Below are 18,866 nucleotides of genomic sequence, written 5' to 3' on the forward strand. Positions count from 1 at the left end.
CCAAAGATTTTATTCAATTTTATAATAATCAATCTCAGTGATATTGTTACCTTAAAATTAGTTATTAACTCTTGCCTAAATGAATGTTGGCGACGTGTTTTGCAACGTCATACAATGTTAGTTGCAAATTTTTCGTCATTGTTACATTTACAAAATATACTCAATAAGTGTACGTAGCTACAGTCAATCTATATTTTCATTAATGAAATAAAGCAGTTATTTGTCTTCAGATCAAAAGGTTTTATAGTCTGTACATAAAATAATAATTATATAATATTTTTATAACTATTTAGCAGGAAAACTTAATGGTGAAGTCCTGGCAGCTGCGGTTTTTCAAATATTTTAGGTATCCTATAAGGTTATAATAGATATAATATGTGTGAATAAATAATTTTTTAATATTTATTCAACACCCACCTATAATTTGTAATTCGAGCAAACTTTACAGAAGTTAATAATCTTTCTCTACAGAGATAGTAAGTAGGCCATAAATAATCCTTGTATACAGAAGAAGAATCTACTCGCTGGACTGATCAAGTAAAGGCCATTACAGGTCTTACTATTACCCTGGCTCTGAGGCTTGCCGAAGACAGGAAAGAGTGGAGGAAGTTTTGTGGTGCCACTAACACGACCTTCAGATATAAAGTATATACATAAAACACATTTATATAAAATGGTAAACAAAAAACGACAGTAATTAAATTTATGTTAAAAAATTCTTTGTTGTCTAATGTTTTTTTGAAAAAAAATAATAGGCAACTTTAGGCTATTCAAGCCGTGCTTGTAACGAATTGTTCAAGCCGGAGCAATCACTAGTTAAGAATGCAAGAGTAAACATTAGTGAAATCAATATCACCTTGATTGATACTTTGTTATTAATATAAAAGACAAATTCTATGTCAACTGCATCAGTTCATAGTTGACTTTGACGTTGAAATTAACTAAAATGTTTTCCAAGGTATAATGTTTTGTTGTATTTCATCAATTAATCAAATCAATTCGCTAAACCTGTTAAATATCTGTAACATAATAATCAATATTTCAGATAATCCTCGCTGCTCTGGTATCTGTGACGGCATGCTATGCGCATGGTCATGCACCAGCATACTCCTCGCAGCATATTTCGAGACACGACGGCCCAGCTGAAGTGGTTCATGTAAAGGGATACGATCACGGCAAGGGACATTATGACACGGTTGACTACCACGTGAGTATTGTTTAAATGCTGGTTTGTTTTTAAAGGATTCTTAAAGAGAAAGACAAAAACTTATTTATACTAGCTGGCCTGGCAAACGTTTTGCCGTGTATATTATTTGTAGGAAACCTCTTTTCTAGTTCAATAAAATTAACTATCTACTATAATAAAAAAGGGGTTGATCGTAGAGGGGTGAAAATTAGGGGTGGTATGTTTTTTTGTATGCTGTATCATAAAAACAACTATTTTGTATAAAAAAAAATTGGGCTTGACCCCCCTTATCACTTAGGGGTTTGAAATATAGCCGATTCTCAGACTTACTGAATTTGCACAAAAAGTTTCATAAGAATCGGTCGAGCCGTTTCGGAGGAGTATGGGAACGAACATTGTGACACGAGAATTTTATATATTAAGTCGGTACATAAATAAGTCGGGGTGTAAAGAGAACTAAGCCTTTTGAGTTAATAAACCATTTGTAGTGAATATAAGTGCAAGTGCGGTATCTCGGACACACTGACATAGTCTCAATACATTATAGAACACTAAGACCGTTAATGAACATTACCTTAGTTTAAGCTATTCATTAGTATTGTAAAAAATTAAGTCAACATAATATTATCAGCCATAATTATTGTATAGGCTAGATTGTAATTCATGTAAAGTAAAGTCACGCTTTTGTGAACTTTATTGTAGGAAAAAAAAAATATAGTCAGTAATATTCTCGACGAGATAGGATTACAGTAAATTATCATTGCTCTACTTTGATTATATGAAACTTTAACATTACCATATCTAGGAGCCAAGAGTATAAATAAAATTAGGTCTACATTAAAAAAAATTAAGGCAAGTATTTTTTTTTATTTCAACTAAGAACTATGTAAGGTGTGTATTTTTTTTTTTTTTTTTTTTTTTTTTATAATATATCACTTTTCTACTCCCCTGCCATTGTGTCCAGGGACCTTTGCACATCACACGTCTCGCGAAAGACGCCCCGGCTACATCTGTAATATTTTTGTTAACAATATTCATGGGCGAGCCGGGACGCAATTCCTCGCGAGACCCGTTCTTGGGGTTTTGTTTGCCGCCTTTATATATTCCACAATTTTTTCGCAGAACCGTTCCAGGCACGATCTGTGCTTTATTAACATGTCCTGTAGGCCGTTACGGTCTACAGTCATCTGCATTTGTTGCTCCAGGTCGTGCCTGGACGATGCGAAAATAGGGCAATGTATGAGCACATGTTCTACTGTTTGTTCTTCATCGCCGCACTCACATGCTGGGCTTGTCCTAATTTTAAACCTATGAAGGTAATGTGCAAAGGCTCCGTGCCCTGTAAGAATTTGCGCCATCCGGGGTGTGAAACGCTTCTCTTTTATTAATTTGTACGCAGTTCTAACATTTGCGATAAATAATTTTGTAGTTCCAGCTGTTTCACCCCCCAGGTAGCGTTCATTCCATACATCTAGAGTCTTTTGCCTTATCTGATGTTTTACATATGACAGGGGGTATGCGGCGTATTCAGGTTTTGACCTTAGTCTTTCCGCCGCTTCTTTTGCTAACGTGTCCGCCCTCTCGTTCCCTGGCGTACCAACGTGCGCCTTTACCCAGAAGAGGCTTATATGAGTTCCTCTTTTGCGGCACTCTTCCAGGCTCCGGCGGATCTCGGCTACCTGGGGATCGAGAGATCGTCCACTTACAATAGCATCTAATGCTGACCTAGAATCACTGTATATTTTAGCGTCACGCTTATTTTTATTTATGTGGCTAGTCGCGTTTCGTAGTGCCGTCAATTCAGCTTGAAAAACTGTGCAGTGGGGCGCCATCTTAATCATCTTGCTATTTATTTCCATTCCATCTTTCCATTCCGTCCAAGCGGCACCCACTCCTATACTTGTTTTGCTGCCGTCCGTATAGATTTGTGTGCCGCCGTGTCCTTCGATTTCTTCCGGATTGGTGAGCATCTTGTAGTCCAGTTTTGTTTGTTTCGCCGGGTGTGGGAGATCTACGTATTTCACTCTCCTCTCTAATTCTTCGCCCTCCAGTATTTCCGTGCTGACCCCCCTTCTTATCTCGTATAAGGCAGCGGCTTCTTGAATACGGAGGTCTAGTGGAAGTATCCCGGCCAGTAGGGTAAGGTGTGTATTTTACTGTAGTATACTTTTAGGAATGAACTTGTTGTGGTCTAAGTTTCTCCAGCTCTGCGCTCTTCTCTTTCCTTTTGTAACTTCAATAGCAATACCGACCCCGACGTTTATGTATGCAAGTTCAATGTAGTTTGCTCACAATTGAATTACGCGAAACAAAAACTCGTTATTAGGATCGATATCGTTGTCGTTATGGCTATTAATAATTGGAAGTGACAATAAGGGCTCTGGTAAATACCAGAAGATTCAAGTATATTAAGATAATGATTTCCATATAAACATGGAAAAGCCTCCGAAACAATAATCGCCGCAGAATCCATCCTAAGCTTACAATCGTCATAACAATTTTATAAGGGTATTTTATAAGCTAGCCTCAGAAACAATAATCGCTCAGAATCCGTCTAGGCGTTATAACAATTTTATAGGGATAGCTTCAGGCTTTGAACACATCATTCAAATAATTTTATTATTAGGGGCCAGGAGTTATCAATAACTTTGTAGAAGAAACTTTAGAAAATGTAGCCTTTCTCTGATTGTAAATTATTTTAAGTTTTCACGTTGCAGTAGATCTTGCAAATTAATACTTAAAACAGATAAAATTATTTAAAACATGAATAGTAAATATTTCTTTTCATTTCCAGGCATACCCAAAATATGCGTTCGACTACAAAGTAGAAGACCACCACACTGGAGATATCAAGTCCCAGCACGAGGTGCGTGATGGTGATGTGGTGAAGGGAGTGTATGCTCTGCACCAGCCCGATGGCTCTGAGAGAGTTGTACACTACCACGGAGACAAACACACTGGGTAACTATATGTCATATTAATACCATCGCTGTATGTCTAAAAATTTATATTTACATATACATTAAAATGATATCAAAAGTTTTCCAATAAACTATCTCAACACACGTTCGTGGGACTACGCTTTTCCACTTTCTTATAACTTCAGATATATTAAACTTTGCTATAGAAGTAGTTAAAACCAGCACAGTGTTGGCCTAGTGGCTTCGGCGTGCGACTCTCATCACTGAGGTCGTAGGTTCGATACCCGGCTGTGCACCAATGGATTTTCTTTCTATGTGCGCATTAAACACTCGCTCGTGTAGGAAAACACCGTGAGGCTTGCCTTAGACCCAAAAACGACGCGTGTTAGGCTCAGGAGACTGATCACCTATAAGCCAATTAGGTCGACAAATGATCATCAAACAGACTTAAAAGTTTGTTGCGCCACTGATTTTTTATAGAGTTGAAACCACAGATTAGAGCAAAGGCCCATAATTATACACTCTGCCATTACTCAAATGTTACTTACATTGTTTTAACAAACGAAATATTAAAACACATACTAATATTATTCTTTTTTACAGTTTCCACGCTGATGTCAAGTATGGCACTCATCATGTTGTACCAAAACAACACGACGGACATTACTAACTCTAAGTATTGTTTACCAAAACTGCTGTGATATTTTTATATATTTTGTACAATTTGTTGGATTTTGAAATCTATTAAAGGTTGAGAATAATTAACTTGTATTATTTTATAATCACAAAATGTAATTAACGTATTATACTACAATTTATTGGTAATGCTATCAAAAGAAGCGAAATGAATTATGTAATTGAATTTCTTAAAGTTTTACTGTAAATAATTATCAAAACACCATACAGTACTCAACTCTTTTATAATAGAAATTTAAGCGTATATCTTTTTATATCGTACCACCAAAATATTCTAAAGATATTTACAGAAATAAAATGATTTTAATAGCGAACAACGCAGCAAATTAAAAAGCATTTGTCCAAATGACCTACAGTTTAAATGTATAAATTCCCGCTTAAATTTATAAATTCATCTGGCTGGTGAGAATTTATGTAGTGATATAAGATTCAATTTTATCTATATACATTTTAATTAACCGTAAAAACAAAAACATATATATTAATAACAAGATTTATTATTTCAGACAATTAAAATTTAAAGTGCTTAATTTAATAATGGCTATGATGATGGGGAACGATGTGATGAGTCCCAAATTTTACGTCCGCGTGAAATCTGCAAAGAAGTGATTATAAGTATGCTAAACATTCAAACTATTTCCTTACATAAATATAAGATTTACCCAGTGTGATGGTCTCCGTGGTAGTGGATAGTCCTTTCGGAGCCATCAGGCTGGTGCAGAGAGTATACGCCCTTCACCACGTCTCCATCTCGGTGCTCATGTTGAGACTTCATGTCTCCCGTGTGATGGTCTTCCACTTTGTAGTCGAACTCGTATTTGGGATGAGTCTGTTTATCAAAACCTTAATTAGGAACTGGGATTCTGTGTCAAACAGTATTGAAGAAGTATTATAGTTACATGATAGTCATGATGTCCGTGATGGCCGTGGACGACTTCCGGATGTCCATCGTGTTTAACGAAATGCTGGGAAGAGTGTGCATCACTGTGGCCGTGGCCATATTGTGCTGTCACGACAGCAAGGAGAGTTGTGATGCATAAAACCTGTAAAAAGCAAAAGTAATAATAAAAACAAATTCAGAAGCAACAATCAATAAATATATGGCCGAAATTAGCTACAAATTAGTAGCATTCTCTTCCAGTCTTAGAGAGATTCTTATTTTATTGCATAGCTTTTCCACAAATTATTACTTTTAAATATCAAATGTACCTTTGCAATCATTTTAAGATAGATAAATTTTGTATGAAAGTGTAATTGAAACTGATACATGTTAATCAATTTCACGTCTTTTATAATAAAATACTGTGTGATATGATCAAGGTAACGCTGATTTCACTCTAATTTGTTTTCTACAATGTTTAGAAATAGTTACGAAAAGAATGTTCATATGAATTTATAAAGTATCTTGTCATTATTAGACACTTAATATCGAATAAATATTATAAATTAGTATGATATATCATGTGAAGAGCTTATAAGCTCATCTTCATGCTGCGAGTCCTATTAATCCTTTAATAGCAGATAAAATAATTGTGTGTGCCTTGAAATAATTATTATTCGCCAGTAATTTACAAAAAAAAAAAAATACTGAATTACACGACTTGTGCACTCATGGAAAACGGTGAATATAATGTTTGTAAGTCAACTAATACTGGAGTGTCACCATGCACTGTAGGCAATGATGCCACCGAAGAGCTTGCAAAGAGAGAATCCGGAATGATGCCGACTGGCCCGTACCTGCTTCTACCCTTGCCCACCATCACACAGGAGACGTTTAGTCGCAGCAAGAACACCGACATGCAGACGTGGTGAAGGGCGTCTACTGTCTACATCAGCCTGATGGTTCGGAGAGGACCGTGCACTTCCATAGAGATCATAAAACCGGGTAAGGTTTTACTTGGTATAAATAAGGTCTAAACTTTCGGTCAAATTATGTTTACATTGTGATAAGTTAATGAAGTTCAGTAATTTTGAGATATGTTCTCTTCGATTTTTATAAATTGTAATCAATGGAAAATTAATAAAATAATTCTTTAAATATTTTTTTCTTATATTATTCTTTTTATCTCTGGATTAAGCCTATCACCCATAACATGCCTCCTACAAAGTTGCTGTAATAATGCTATCTATTGTCGCTAATTCTGTATTTGCTATACTTGGCTGGATACAAATCCATTTTGTATAGACAAAATGGTAATATTTTTACTCTGTTCTTTAACGCTTTTGTTTTTTTTTAAATTGTTTATGAGAGCACAGACATTAAAAAAAAACTGTTTCATTAATTAACTATCATAAAATCAGGAACTTTCCACTTGCGTCTCTAGAGACGCCAACAACCTGGGAAAACGTTAAGAAATAGGTTTATTCAGTTTTCCCAAGAGTTGTAGAGAACTTTGAGCAAATGATATGTAGAAAAAAATATAACGGCCGAAAAAAATGGCTGCCATATAATTTTAAATTTGGTTTTTTTGTCGCCATCAAGCTGAAAATTTATTTATCTCCATTAATTCACTCGTGCACTACATCTGTATACATGAAATTTCGTCCTGATCCCTCGCTTCTTTCTTCAACGTCCCAGGGTTTATTCCGGTTTAGTCCCAGGGTTCCCAGTGATTATTGGAATTGTGATATGGAAGTGCAAACTGATCAAAAACTTAAAGCTCTTTTAGGGGTGGTTAATTTCTTGAGAAAATATAAATATTAATGGGGCACTTCATTAAATAGGTATTTCTTTAAGGCCTCTTGTTTGTGGAATACTAAACACAATAGTATAATAAATAAATTGCTAATTACGACAATGGTCTATCCATTGGCTAAATAGGCCAATGGTCTATCCATTGGCTAAATAGGCTAAGGAGACAGTCAAAATTAAGGAAAAAGTCAAATTAAAAATCATTTATTTAGGTAACATAACGTACACTTATGAACGTCAATGAGGAAATACATTATAAATCAATGGCACAAAACGGACGAGAATGAACTCTCCGCCATTATTTTTAATCGCCAATTTTTTGTTTTACAAAATGTTTGTATTACACCATGTACCACATGATGATATCTTAATAATTAATAATAATAAAAAGGAAAAAAAAAACATTAATTATCCTCTATCAGCAGTATGTTGTTAGGTGAAATAGGAACACGCACTTATACATAGTCGAAATAACTAACATCACCGCATACACGAATTCAAGTCCCACCAGTCACCATAAGTAGCACCACAAGTATATATATAGTCGCTAAATATGTTGAACATCCAACTGATCAGTTGAATCATTTTTTTTAATATCATGTAGGGCGTTGACGATCAAACAAGAGGAGAAGTTATTGGTAGGCGAAAAAAAACTGAAGAAAATTCTTACTTCCAACCTCATCAATCAATCAAAAAGATTGGGATGAGATAGGAGGTTGGAGTGTCAGAGGAAATGAGGAGTCTGTAAATTAATTTAAGTTATTGAATTTCTAAATTTGTATTAATACCAATCAAATAAATAGAAAAAAATAATATTAAATATTTTTAGTGCATAGGAACAGTGAATCTCTTTTGACAAAAGTAGCCTTTCTTTGTGACATATTTGTTTACGATGTGATGTTAAGTGATAAAAGAGTATTTTAGTTAAACAATTTTTTTATAAATTATGGGTTTCAATCAAATACCCATCCGACTAAACAATAGCAGGAATTAAAAAAAATTAATAAAATCAACAATTTATTCATTCAGAAAAACACAAATATAATATACAAGTTAACATAACATGAGGTATTGAATTAAAGAATTCCAAAGCACTTAATGGTGATGATGATGAGGAACAATATGATGAGTTCCGAATTTGACATCTGCGTGGAAACTGTAAAGACAAAGTATTATAACAAGATGAAGCAATTATAAGTATGAGATGGTGATATTCGTAAGGTATATTTTATTATATATTAAGGGAGCTGGAAGCTCACCCGTTTTTAGGATGTTAAATTACACCGCCGCCCATGTACACACTGCCAACATCGCTTATGAGCGCGTGGCCGACCCTTTAAAAGGTCAGAGACCCAAAATAATTTCTGTTATATTTTTAAACATTAGTGCTTACCCAGTGTGATGGTCTCCGTGGTAGTGGACAGTCCTTTCGGAGCCATCAGGCTGGTGCAGAGAGTATGCGCCCTTCACCACGTCTCCATCTCGGTGCTCATGTTGAGACTTCATGTCTCCCGTGTGATGGTCTTCCACTTTGTAGTCGAACTCATATTTGGGATGAGTCTATTTAACGAAATTATAAAATTAGGAACTGTGATTCTGTGTCAAACAGTATTGAAGAAGTATTATAGTTACATGATAGTCATGATGTCCGTAATGGCCGTGGACGACTTCCGGATGTCCATCGTGTTTAACGAAATGCTGGGAAGAGTGTGCATCACTGTGGCCGTGGCCATATTGCGCTGTCACAACAGCAAGGAAAGTTGTAAAGCAGATAATCTAGAAAAATAAATATAATATGTTAGTTAGGATAAAATATATTTTACATGATAGGTTAGTAAAATTTAAAAACGAAGTCAAAAGATGTTAATGTACAAAAAAATGTGTTATTAAAAAATCCGGGTTAATTTTTTTCCATATTTGTTGTTTTCATCTATTTCACCTGTCCACCGGGGGGGGCGCATATGACGACGGCCGGTGGAAGATTTTAGAAAACCTTTGCGAAACGGTCATTAGTATAAAAGAAGAAGCGAAAGGGCCTGAGATGTCGATCCCGCAGCCCATCTTCATTGCCGCCAAAAGCTGAAAATACGACTTACCTTAGGCCACATTTTGAACTGTTGTTTTCCCGAGTTCAGTAAATTTGTGATACATATCAAATTAAGCACGAGACTTTTATAATCCAATTTTAACCGCTATTCAATCAAGGTGATATGACAACACCGGTCGTTAGATTTATAACGAAATTTTAATAACGGCGGTATATGATAGTAAAAATTGTTTGCTTATTCCTATTATTATACCAAAATTAAAGTTATCCAGCGTGAAGATCTAACAAAATAATCTTCGCCTTATCTCTTGTAAAACAAAAAGACTATGTGAAATTAGTCTCGTGGAGAATTAGAAAACTATATGAACTTAAATATAATTGTTTTTGGAAAAAGGTTTTATGTTTAACACATTTCTTCGTAAAAAGCTATTATTCTAAAATAATTAATTAAATACAAAGACCCTGAACGGGTAATTAATAGTACTTTTATTTACAATACACTGCTGAAAATGTAATCCAGGTCCAAAATAAACTAAAATATCTAATATATGTTTGATATTTTTTATTTATTGAGAAAGATTTAGAGCTTATAACTTACACTTACTAAATATAAAGTTCTTATCACGCCATTAAACAAATTTTTACATATAAATAAGTTCTTAATAATTAAATGGATTGGTAAAAATGAAATAATTTTAATACAACTATCTATCAAAGAGAGCAATAAACTAACTATATTAGTTGATAAACACTTATTGTAGTATACCTTATACGCTTGCCAAATCTTATAATACACTATTTGGTCCACTGAAGAATTCAGATGTGAGAGCTCTCCTTGCCGACACCACCCTTGAGGCGAACAGGTCAATATCAACAGTTAAATTGTTAAACTTACCCGCCGGCCTAATCATAAAGCTGTTTCCTCTGTAATTGGTGTTCACATTAGGTGTAAACAAAGGGTTTAAATACAGGTTTTAATTTTTTTAGCGTCCTGGTATCATTACTATGTGGTCTATGGTGACTTACAAACATGCGTGTAGTAGTTTACAGTACTGTATTTCGTCACTTTTTGTGTGTTTCGTCACTAGCCAGCCCAGCTCCTTCTAGAAGCTCAGAAGTTTCCTGGTCACTTCGCAGGCTTCACTGATTTCTGGTCGTTTGAAGCCACAGCCACGCATTCCAGGACTATGTAGCTGACTGATTCCATTGCGCTGAAACAGCACAAGGGACTGTCGGCCGCACTAAGAATTTATTTTTATAAAGAAGACAGTGGCCCGTAATTGTCCCTATAATTATTAGATTAATTATGTTGAGGCTTAGAAGTCACTTTGTCAGTATCTGGTTAACTGCTGGCAGTTCCATTTTGGACTGTCTGCAGTCCACGTTTTGGAGTTTTGTGGATTTGGCGAATCCAGGTTCGTACTTGCTAAGAAGAGCAAGTGAAGCGGGTACGGGCCTAGCGGGTACTAGCATCATTCCGGATGTTCTCTTTGCAAGCTCTTCGGCAGCATCATTGCCGAGAGATCCATGTGTCAGCATGAAGATGATGTCATATTGATTTATGATATCTATCCGATATTAGTTATTTAATGACTAGATATATTTTTAATTCATATGAACATTCTTTTCGTAACAATTTCTAAACATTGTAGAAAACAAGTGTGAAATCAGTGTTACCTTGATCATATCACACAGTATTTTATTATAAAAGACGTGAAATTGATTAACATGTATCAGTTTCAATTACACTTTCATACAAAATTTATCTATCTTAAAATGATTGCAAAGGTACATTTGATACTTAAAAGTAATAATTTGTGGATAAGCTATGTAATAAAATAATAATCTCTCTAAGACTGGATGAGAATGCTACTAATTTGTAGCTAATTTCGGCCATATAGTTTGTGATTATTGCTTCTTTGTTGTAACTTTGTTTTTATTATAACTTTTGTTTTTTACAGGCTTTATGCATCACAACTCTCCTTGCTGTTGTGACAGCGCAATATGGCCACGGCCACAGTGATGCACACTCTTCCCAGCATTTCGTTAAACACGATGGACATCCGGAAGTCGTCCACGGCCATCACGGACATCATGACTATCATGTAACTATAATACTTCTTCAATACTGTTTGACACAGAATCCCAGTTCCTAATTAAGATTTGTTAAACAGACTCATCCTAAATACGAGTTCGACTACAAAGTGGAAGACCATCACACGGGAGACATGAAATCTCAACATGAGCACCGAGATGGAGACGTGGTGAAGGGTGCATACTCTCTACACCAGCCTGATGGCTCCGAAAGGACTGTCCACTACCACGGAGACCATCACACTGGGTGAGCACTATTGTTTGAAAACATAACAGAAATTATTTTGGATATCTGACCTTTTAAAGGATCAGCCACGTGCTCACAAGCCAATTGGCAGTGTGTCCATAGGCGGCGCTGTTATGTAAGTTCCTAAAAACGGGTGGGCTTGCAGCTCCCTTAATAAATAATAAAATATATACCTGACGAATATTACCATCTCATACTCGTAATTGCTTCATCTTGTTATAATACTTTTTCTTTGCAGCTTCCACGCAGATGTCAAATTCGGAACTCATCACATTGTTCCTCATCATCATCACCATTAAGTGCTTTGGAATTATTTAATTCAATACCTCATGTTATGTTAACTTGTATATAATATTTGTGTGTTTCTGAAATAATAAATTGTTGATTTTATTATTTTCTTTTAATTCCTGTTAAAACCCATAATTTATAAAAAAAAATCGGTTGTCTGTAAAGTCGGTTTACTGACGATGGTTGAACGTGACAACGTCATAAGAAAATACTGATGGAATGGTTGCATTTTTTTTCAAAAGAATTTTTTTTGTTTGATAGATATTTTGTATGGATATAGAGAAGGAGGTAAATGGAAATCACAATTGAATTGATCAAGTTACATTTATTTGTACGCATAAATTCAATTATGTCATTCTTTTGTGCTCCTTTGTCGCTCGTTCCTCGCTCTCGCTTGCACTTCAAGCCTTAAATGGAACGCCTCAGAGGTAACGCCTCGCGGCGAGGTAACGCCGCATGCGTCATGTTTTTTCGTGCGTGCAGCCGGCTCCATCGAATTATAAGACGTTGTCACGTCAAAAAAATTTTTAATTACTTACTCTTTTGTCACTTAACATCACATCGTAAACAAATATGTCAGAAAGAAAGGCTACTTTAGTCAAAAGAGTGCAGTTAAACTGATTAAAGCTAAGTTTTAGGCGAATAAAATACTATTCACTGTTTTAGTTAGTACCGAATTCCAGCCTTCAACCTCTAACTTCAACGAATGAATTCCTATAATAAATGTACTATACTAATCATAATATTTTGTAAAAAACATAATCGTTGGATAAAGGAGGACGATGTAAATGTTGCCATGCGATACCTTCTTCTTAATCTCCTCATTTCTGACGCTCAAACCTCCAACCACATCCCAACCTTTTTGAGGAAAATTCCTCAGTTTTTTTCGGCTACCAAAAACTTCTCTTGATTTGATCATCCCATACATGAAAATTTAAATAAAATTAAGAATTCAACTGATCATTTCAATGTTCAATGAATTTGGCAACTATCAATATTTATTGTTGTTTAATTTTGACTGTCTCCTTAGCCTATTATGGCAATGGTCTATCTGTCGTAATTCGCAATGTATTTCTTATATCAAACATTGTGTTTGGCGTTCCACAAACAAGAAGCCCTGGATAAATATCCGTTTAATTAAGTGCCACATTTATAATCCTTATTACCCGCCTAGATCAAAAGTGTTCAGCGCTTGAAATTTGACAAAGTATTAAATACGAAAAGTTTATGAAAAGATGTGACGCAAAACTGGCTTATCTTGAATAATTTCACTTTTATCTTTCACTTATTTTGAATGTAAAGTTCAAGTTCTTCGTTTCATAAATAGCTAGATGTTGCTGACCCGCACGATGCGCGTGAGATGAATCATCATGTCTACCAAGTCAGGGTTATATAAAATATGGAAAAGGTCGCATTTCCCAAACGGACTTAGTTTTTCCGCAATGGCAATACATGTGAATTCTTTCATATTTCCAACACTTTCCATACTTATCTAAATCCTTATGTCGAGGGTACGTGGTGCACTAGGCAACAAGATGGTAGTGTAGCGGTCTGGTCTCGGATTACCTATGAATTAGGGGAAAAGGTAAAAATATTGCAATATCTATTAAAGTTTAAATAAATAAATAAATATAACCTTTATTGACAATCTTGTTAAGTTACATTTTATCTTATTTCTACTTAGTTATTAACGAAATTTAGTTAAAGTAATTGAAAATATTATCAAATTCTATAAAAAATCTATAAAAGGTTAAATACATAGTTTCAAATTCGAATGATTTGCGCTCTCAGAAAATTTATTAGCTTGAGGCTAAAGGTTCACTGGGCTGCACGCAGCCCGCGCATTTTGGGACTTAAGGGTTTGATGTCTGTTAACAAAAAAAAAAATTCAGTAAAAAATTGATTAGGGTGATCCAAAATATTTTTACTCGGCCGATCGTCACATTTTTTTGTTAGTCACTGCTTAGTTTTCCGCGGGTTATGTTAGACGCATTGTTATTTTGATATATACTTTTTTATTACATTTGTTAATAGTTACGTCCTCATTTTATAACTTTATAGTAAGTGTGTTGTGCGTTTTTGCGAACTATTGTGAGGCAAGATATCAGTATCACTCTAACCTCTCTTTGTTCCCAAACTAATACAATTTCTCCAAATCCATACGACTGAGAATATTGTGTGCCTTTCTTCTTGGTAAGGATACATCGTAACGAGATATGTACTCAGGACTTATTATTTTAGTATAAATTGTGTATGGACGGCCACCGAACCGTTCTTTGTCATATCACCTTAATTAAGATTGTAAAGCAATACTTGCACCATAGAAAATTTTTAGAAATTTCTCTGGAATTTCTTGGTCGTACACCCTAAATGAAATGACGCGAATGACTTTTATTTTTATGGCAGCCATCTTTTTCTCGTCTTTTTTAATATTTCCACTATTATACCGTTAATATACCCGTCAATTGCTCAAAATTATATAGAACTTTTGAGAAAACACACTTAACGTATTCCTTTCTGTTAGCGTTTCTAGAGAAGCAAGTGGAATGTTCTAGATTTTATATTAATTAATAAATAATTAAACTGCTTTAAAGTATTCGAAAGCTATAAATGATAATTACAGCAATCGGGTTTATATATTTTGAAGAAGTTTATTTTATTTGTCATGGTTTTAATTGCTGAGATAAAGAGAATAATATACGACCAACATATTTTAAATAAATTTTATTCATTTTCCTTTGATAACAATTTATAAACGTATAAAAACAGATAAAGATTTGTACCAAAATTAATAATGATGATGATGAGGGACAATGTGATGGGTTCCGAATTTCACGTCGGCGTGGAACCTGCAATTATAGTTGTTAAATTTTATTTAAGTATAATAAAGGAAGAGTCCATCACAACGAGAGTTTTATCACAATCTAAACACAATTTGACAGAAAGTGAATACCTTATTTATACCAAAAATAATATTTATTTACACCAAGAAGAACGTGTATTTATACCAAGTTAATTCTTACCCGGTGTGGTGGTCTCCGTGGTAGTGGACAGTCCTTTGGGAACCGTCAGGTTGATGCAGAGAGTAGACGCCCTTCACCACGTCTCCATCCCGGTGCTCATGCTGAGACTTAATGTCTCCTGTGTGATGGTCTTCTACTTTGTAGTCGAACTCGTATTTGGGATGAGTCTGTGAAATATAACCCTATAATAACTGAGATCTGAGTGAAGAAATATAAAAGGCATGATAGTTACATGGTAGTCGTGGTGTCCGTGATGGCCGTGGACGACTTCAGGGTGTCCATCGTGCTTAACGAAGTGCTGGGAGGAGTACCCATGGCCGTGGCCATATTGGGCAGCGACCACAGCAAGGAGGGTCGTAAAGCAGAGGATCTGTAAAGAAAAACTCGTAAAGAAATTGCACTTGAAATTACTAAGGAGGTAAGTTTACATATTTTTATGTTCCGTAACTGTCCAAACCATGTGTATTTAGGAACTCTTAAAAAAATTCTTTCGAGAATTTCTCTTTTGAGAATGAATCCACCAATCAAGTTTTAGAAAAACATTTTTAAATTTACCTTTGAGTACATTTTTATTATTTTACTATTTGTCTCAGATAAAATTCAAACTGATACATAATGAATTATTTCCATGTCTTATATATCGATAGACAATGCAATTCATCAAGGTAAAATTGATTTCACTCTTGATACTTGGGCACAAAACCGCAACGTGTGTAGAAACTTTAATATAGAGCTTGCAAAATCTTATCAAAGTTAATTGCTTTTGTATCTATTTTTAATATTATGACAAGAATATTATTAAATGTATATTGATTAAAACATTTTTACATTTTCTATAAACAAAAGTTTCTTTTGAGTTTTAGTGAAAATTTGCGTTTTATTTTCTGCTTTTATGTATTTCTATTATCTGAAAATAAAAAATGGAGCAAAGAAGTTATGGAATCGTGCCCTAGGCATAAAACGAGAAGTAAAGGTAGACAACATTGTAGATAGCAAGATGATATTAAAAAGGTGGCAGGAGCGACATGGATGAGGAAATCAAGCAAGAGACAGAACTTTGTGGAGAAGACGATTCAGAAACCGGTGTCTAATAGGAAATAATATGATAATATTTACATTTACTTTAACTAAATTTCATAAATAACTAAGTAGAAGTAAGATTAAATGTAACTTACAGGATGGTCAATAAAGGCTATATTTATTTATTTATAATCTCTATATTTGTATATATAAAACTTCTAACGTCATATTTTTTTCTATTTTTAAGCATGTATGTCGTTTAAGAATAAATAACATTTTTATTTACTCGCCTAAAGACTAAACATATTTACGCTGATTTCATGTAAGGTAGGTCTTGTTGCACGTCGTCTAAGTCCTTACTACTCTGATTTATTTAAATATAAGTAACTAAGTAAGTAGGTAACTCAAATATTCGCGCCATCGCAACGGCCTAGGCAAATTGAAATTGACTATAGAGCAAATAGCTTAATCTAACGAGTTCCCTGAAAACTGTACCAATTCACTACACTTGAAACTGCCTGTAAAAATGTTCAAGCCTTCTGAAAACGAGGGTAACATTATGCAAATTACAATTTTCTGACCCTCTCCTGAAACGGTCAGAAATACAATTTCAACTTGCTGAAAACGTCTCTAACTAATTGAAATATCGGGAAATATTGCAGTCCATCTTCGTAACACTATGTTTTCATTATATATATTTAACTCATATTAAAAGTGTATGTGACGAAAATTTTCGTCATGAGTATGAACGGCAATTATGTAGGTGAAATCGATATTGTCTTGCATTGCTCTCCTTGAATATTAGATATAAAAGATTGATTTTTATTGTTGTAGATCATTCTAAACAACTATTTCAGTTAGTCTACTACAACAGCCAAATTCACAATGTTTTTAAAGGTATTTTAATTATACTTAAAGTATAAAAATTTGAAAAGCAGTTTTAATTTATATTCTTTTTGGTTATTTTAAGAAATATCTCTAGGTATCTTTAAATACCTAATATGTTTTTATTTTATTTGTTGAAGCGATATTTAAAACAAAGTTTTGGTACTTCATACTTGAAGTTCAACTTATATACTTTGCATAACAAAGCCAGTGCAAATACAACTGAAGAGGGATTTGAAGTTGATTTTATTATTTCAGGCACTCTGCTTCGTCTCCATGTTCGCAGTAGCGTTGGCCCAATATGGCCACGGGTACGGCCATGGTTACTCCTCCCAGCACTTTGTGAAGCATGATGGACACCCTGAAATCGTCCACGGTCATCACGGACATCATGACTATCATGTAATTATAATACCATTTCTATACCGTTTTGCATGAAGCCTGAGTTACTGAGTATATGTTGTTACAGACTCATCCCAAATACGAGTTCGACTACAAAGTTGAAGACCATCACACAGGAGACATTAAGTCGCAGCATGAGCACCGGGATGGAGATATCGTGAAGGGCGTCTACTCTCTACACCAGCCTGATGGTTCTGAGAGGACTGTCCACTACCATGGAGACCACCACACCGGGTGAGACTTTTTATACAAGCAATGGTTTTATTTTAATTTTTAAAACTTCTGAAGCTTTCGCTTAAGACTTTATTTTTAAGAAAGTACTTATGGATATAATTCAACATTACAAAAAGAAAAGTAGGTAGGTAGTTTCATCAGGTGAGCCTCCTGCCCGTTTGCCCCCCGTTCTATAAAAAAAAAAAAAGTACGAAATTGCAACGAGGTCACATGCCTTTTGACCGTTGCTCAATTGTTATAAACTTACCCATGGTTCAACTATGTTCCTTAACTTGACTTCGCTTCTCGTAGAAATAGTAAAGGCATCGAAAGCTTATCATGCTCTTATTGGACTACGGAAGAGGGAAACATCCCTCACTGAGGCGCTATTTCACTACGAAGTTTGACTTTCCACAAACTAAATAATTATCATACATTAGTTTGCTACTAAATTTTATTTAGAAAGGCCAAATAACCTCATCTTACAAAGTGTCATGGCTTACGTATAATAAATAATGTTATAAATTAATTATAATTATAAACTATATAATATTTTCAGTTTCCACGCTGATGTGAAATTCGGTACCCATCACATCGTCCCACATCATCATCAACATTACTGAGAAAGGAATCGCTGTTAATATGATTTTTGTTACTTTTTTATATACCCATGTGTTCAAATAAAATGAAATGAATTTAATATTTATGTTTTTTATTAAACCAATAAACTTTGAAATGAATGAACGCTTAGAATACTACAAACGTTTATTTAAGAAAAATAGCCATTGTAAAAATTCTTGTAAAATAATTGAAGAATTCTCTTATATTTCATCTATTACTATCCAATTAAAAATGTTATGATATCCTACAAATTAATAGAGATTTACGTATAACACGACTAAGTAGTTGTAGTCAAAAACATTTTTTTTTTGTTGAGTAATAGAGTTTTTGATAAGAGACCAATATTTGTCGGAAACAGAAAACCAGTAGCGCTAAATGCTAATATGAGATATTTTGTTAAATGTGGCTAATGTGCCATACCACAATGCCGTAAGTATTTCTTGATATTTAACGCAAAAGCACCGTGCAGTATAATAATACAATAGTGTGTCTACCGAGAAGAAATCTAGATATTAGTTTCTATGCTAAATG

The 18,866-nt window shown here is 34.4% G+C and overlaps 5 protein-coding genes across 5 annotated transcripts; 2 read left to right on the top strand and 3 right to left on the bottom strand.

Moving 5' to 3' along the window:
• The first annotated feature begins 946 nt into the window (after nt 1-946).
• Nucleotides 947-4,805, top strand: LOC125051286 (cuticle protein 19-like). Its single transcript, XM_047651499.1, has 4 exons — nt 947-958; nt 1,046-1,207; nt 3,981-4,147; nt 4,711-4,805. The coding sequence occupies exons 1-4, from the start codon at nt 947-949 to the stop codon at nt 4,775-4,777; spliced, it is 408 nt and encodes a 135-aa protein (XP_047507455.1). The 3' UTR covers nt 4,778-4,805.
• Nucleotides 4,806-5,334: 529 nt separating this feature from the next.
• On the bottom strand, nt 5,335-6,033 carry LOC125051040 (cuticle protein 7-like). The gene is made up of 4 exons (XM_047651162.1): nt 6,013-6,033; nt 5,703-5,846; nt 5,466-5,632; nt 5,335-5,398 (listed from the first exon to the last, which is right to left on the bottom strand). Exons 1-4 carry the CDS (start codon nt 6,022-6,024, stop codon nt 5,335-5,337), a joined length of 387 nt encoding a protein of 128 aa, XP_047507118.1. The 5' UTR covers nt 6,025-6,033.
• A 2,466-nt stretch (nt 6,034-8,499) lies between these two features.
• LOC125051037 (cuticle protein 7-like) lies at nt 8,500-9,709 on the bottom strand. Its single transcript, XM_047651159.1, has 4 exons — nt 9,592-9,709; nt 9,128-9,271; nt 8,889-9,055; nt 8,500-8,651 (listed from the first exon to the last, which is right to left on the bottom strand). The coding sequence occupies exons 1-4, from the start codon at nt 9,601-9,603 to the stop codon at nt 8,591-8,593; spliced, it is 384 nt and encodes a 127-aa protein (XP_047507115.1). The 5' UTR covers nt 9,604-9,709; the 3' UTR covers nt 8,500-8,590.
• Nucleotides 9,710-11,289: 1,580 nt separating this feature from the next.
• LOC125051041 (histidine-rich glycoprotein-like) lies at nt 11,290-18,414 on the top strand. The gene is made up of 9 exons (XM_047651163.1): nt 11,290-11,330; nt 11,504-11,647; nt 11,717-11,883; nt 12,122-12,158; nt 12,655-12,680; nt 13,682-13,709; nt 17,340-17,501; nt 17,569-17,735; nt 18,274-18,414. Exons 1-9 carry the CDS (start codon nt 11,319-11,321, stop codon nt 18,335-18,337), a joined length of 807 nt encoding a protein of 268 aa, XP_047507119.1. The 5' UTR covers nt 11,290-11,318; the 3' UTR covers nt 18,338-18,414.
• On the bottom strand, nt 14,881-15,850 carry LOC125051038 (cuticle protein 7-like). Its single transcript, XM_047651160.1, has 4 exons — nt 15,750-15,850; nt 15,427-15,564; nt 15,195-15,361; nt 14,881-15,020 (listed from the first exon to the last, which is right to left on the bottom strand). Exons 1-4 carry the CDS (start codon nt 15,759-15,761, stop codon nt 14,960-14,962), a joined length of 378 nt encoding a protein of 125 aa, XP_047507116.1. The 5' UTR covers nt 15,762-15,850; the 3' UTR covers nt 14,881-14,959.
• Nucleotides 18,415-18,866: the final 452 nt, after the last annotated feature.

The sequence above is a fragment of the Pieris napi genome, chromosome 7 (assembly GCF_905475465.1).
Source record: "Pieris napi chromosome 7, ilPieNapi1.2, whole genome shotgun sequence".
Taxonomy (NCBI): domain Eukaryota; kingdom Metazoa; phylum Arthropoda; class Insecta; order Lepidoptera; family Pieridae; genus Pieris; species Pieris napi.

Bases quoted from the DNA above. Each gene is read 5' to 3' on its own strand.
- LOC125051041 (XM_047651163.1), top strand. The intron at 12,159-12,654 runs GTTCCTCATCAT...TCGTGCGTGCAG, and splicing joins AATTCGGAACTCATCACATT to CCGGCTCCATCGAATTATAA. The intron at 13,710-17,339 runs GTAGTGTAGCGG...AGGGATTTGAAG, and splicing joins GTGCACTAGGCAACAAGATG to TTGATTTTATTATTTCAGGC.
- LOC125051037 (XM_047651159.1), bottom strand. The intron at 9,056-9,127 runs GTAACTATAATA...TTCGTTAAATAG, and splicing joins ACGGACATCATGACTATCAT to ACTCATCCCAAATATGAGTT. The intron at 8,652-8,888 runs GTAAGCACTAAT...TTGTCTTTACAG, and splicing joins CACGGAGACCATCACACTGG to TTTCCACGCAGATGTCAAAT.
- LOC125051286 (XM_047651499.1), top strand. The intron at 1,208-3,980 runs GTGAGTATTGTT...TTTCATTTCCAG, and splicing joins ATGACACGGTTGACTACCAC to GCATACCCAAAATATGCGTT. The intron at 4,148-4,710 runs GTAACTATATGT...TCTTTTTTACAG, and splicing joins CACGGAGACAAACACACTGG to TTTCCACGCTGATGTCAAGT.
- LOC125051038 (XM_047651160.1), bottom strand. The intron at 15,362-15,426 runs GTAACTATCATG...TATATTTCACAG, and splicing joins ACGGACACCACGACTACCAT to ACTCATCCCAAATACGAGTT. The intron at 15,021-15,194 runs GTAAGAATTAAC...CTATAATTGCAG, and splicing joins CACGGAGACCACCACACCGG to GTTCCACGCCGACGTGAAAT.
- LOC125051040 (XM_047651162.1), bottom strand. The intron at 5,633-5,702 runs GTAACTATAATA...TTTGATAAACAG, and splicing joins ACGGACATCATGACTATCAT to ACTCATCCCAAATACGAGTT. The intron at 5,399-5,465 runs GTAAATCTTATA...ACTTCTTTGCAG, and splicing joins CACGGAGACCATCACACTGG to ATTTCACGCGGACGTAAAAT.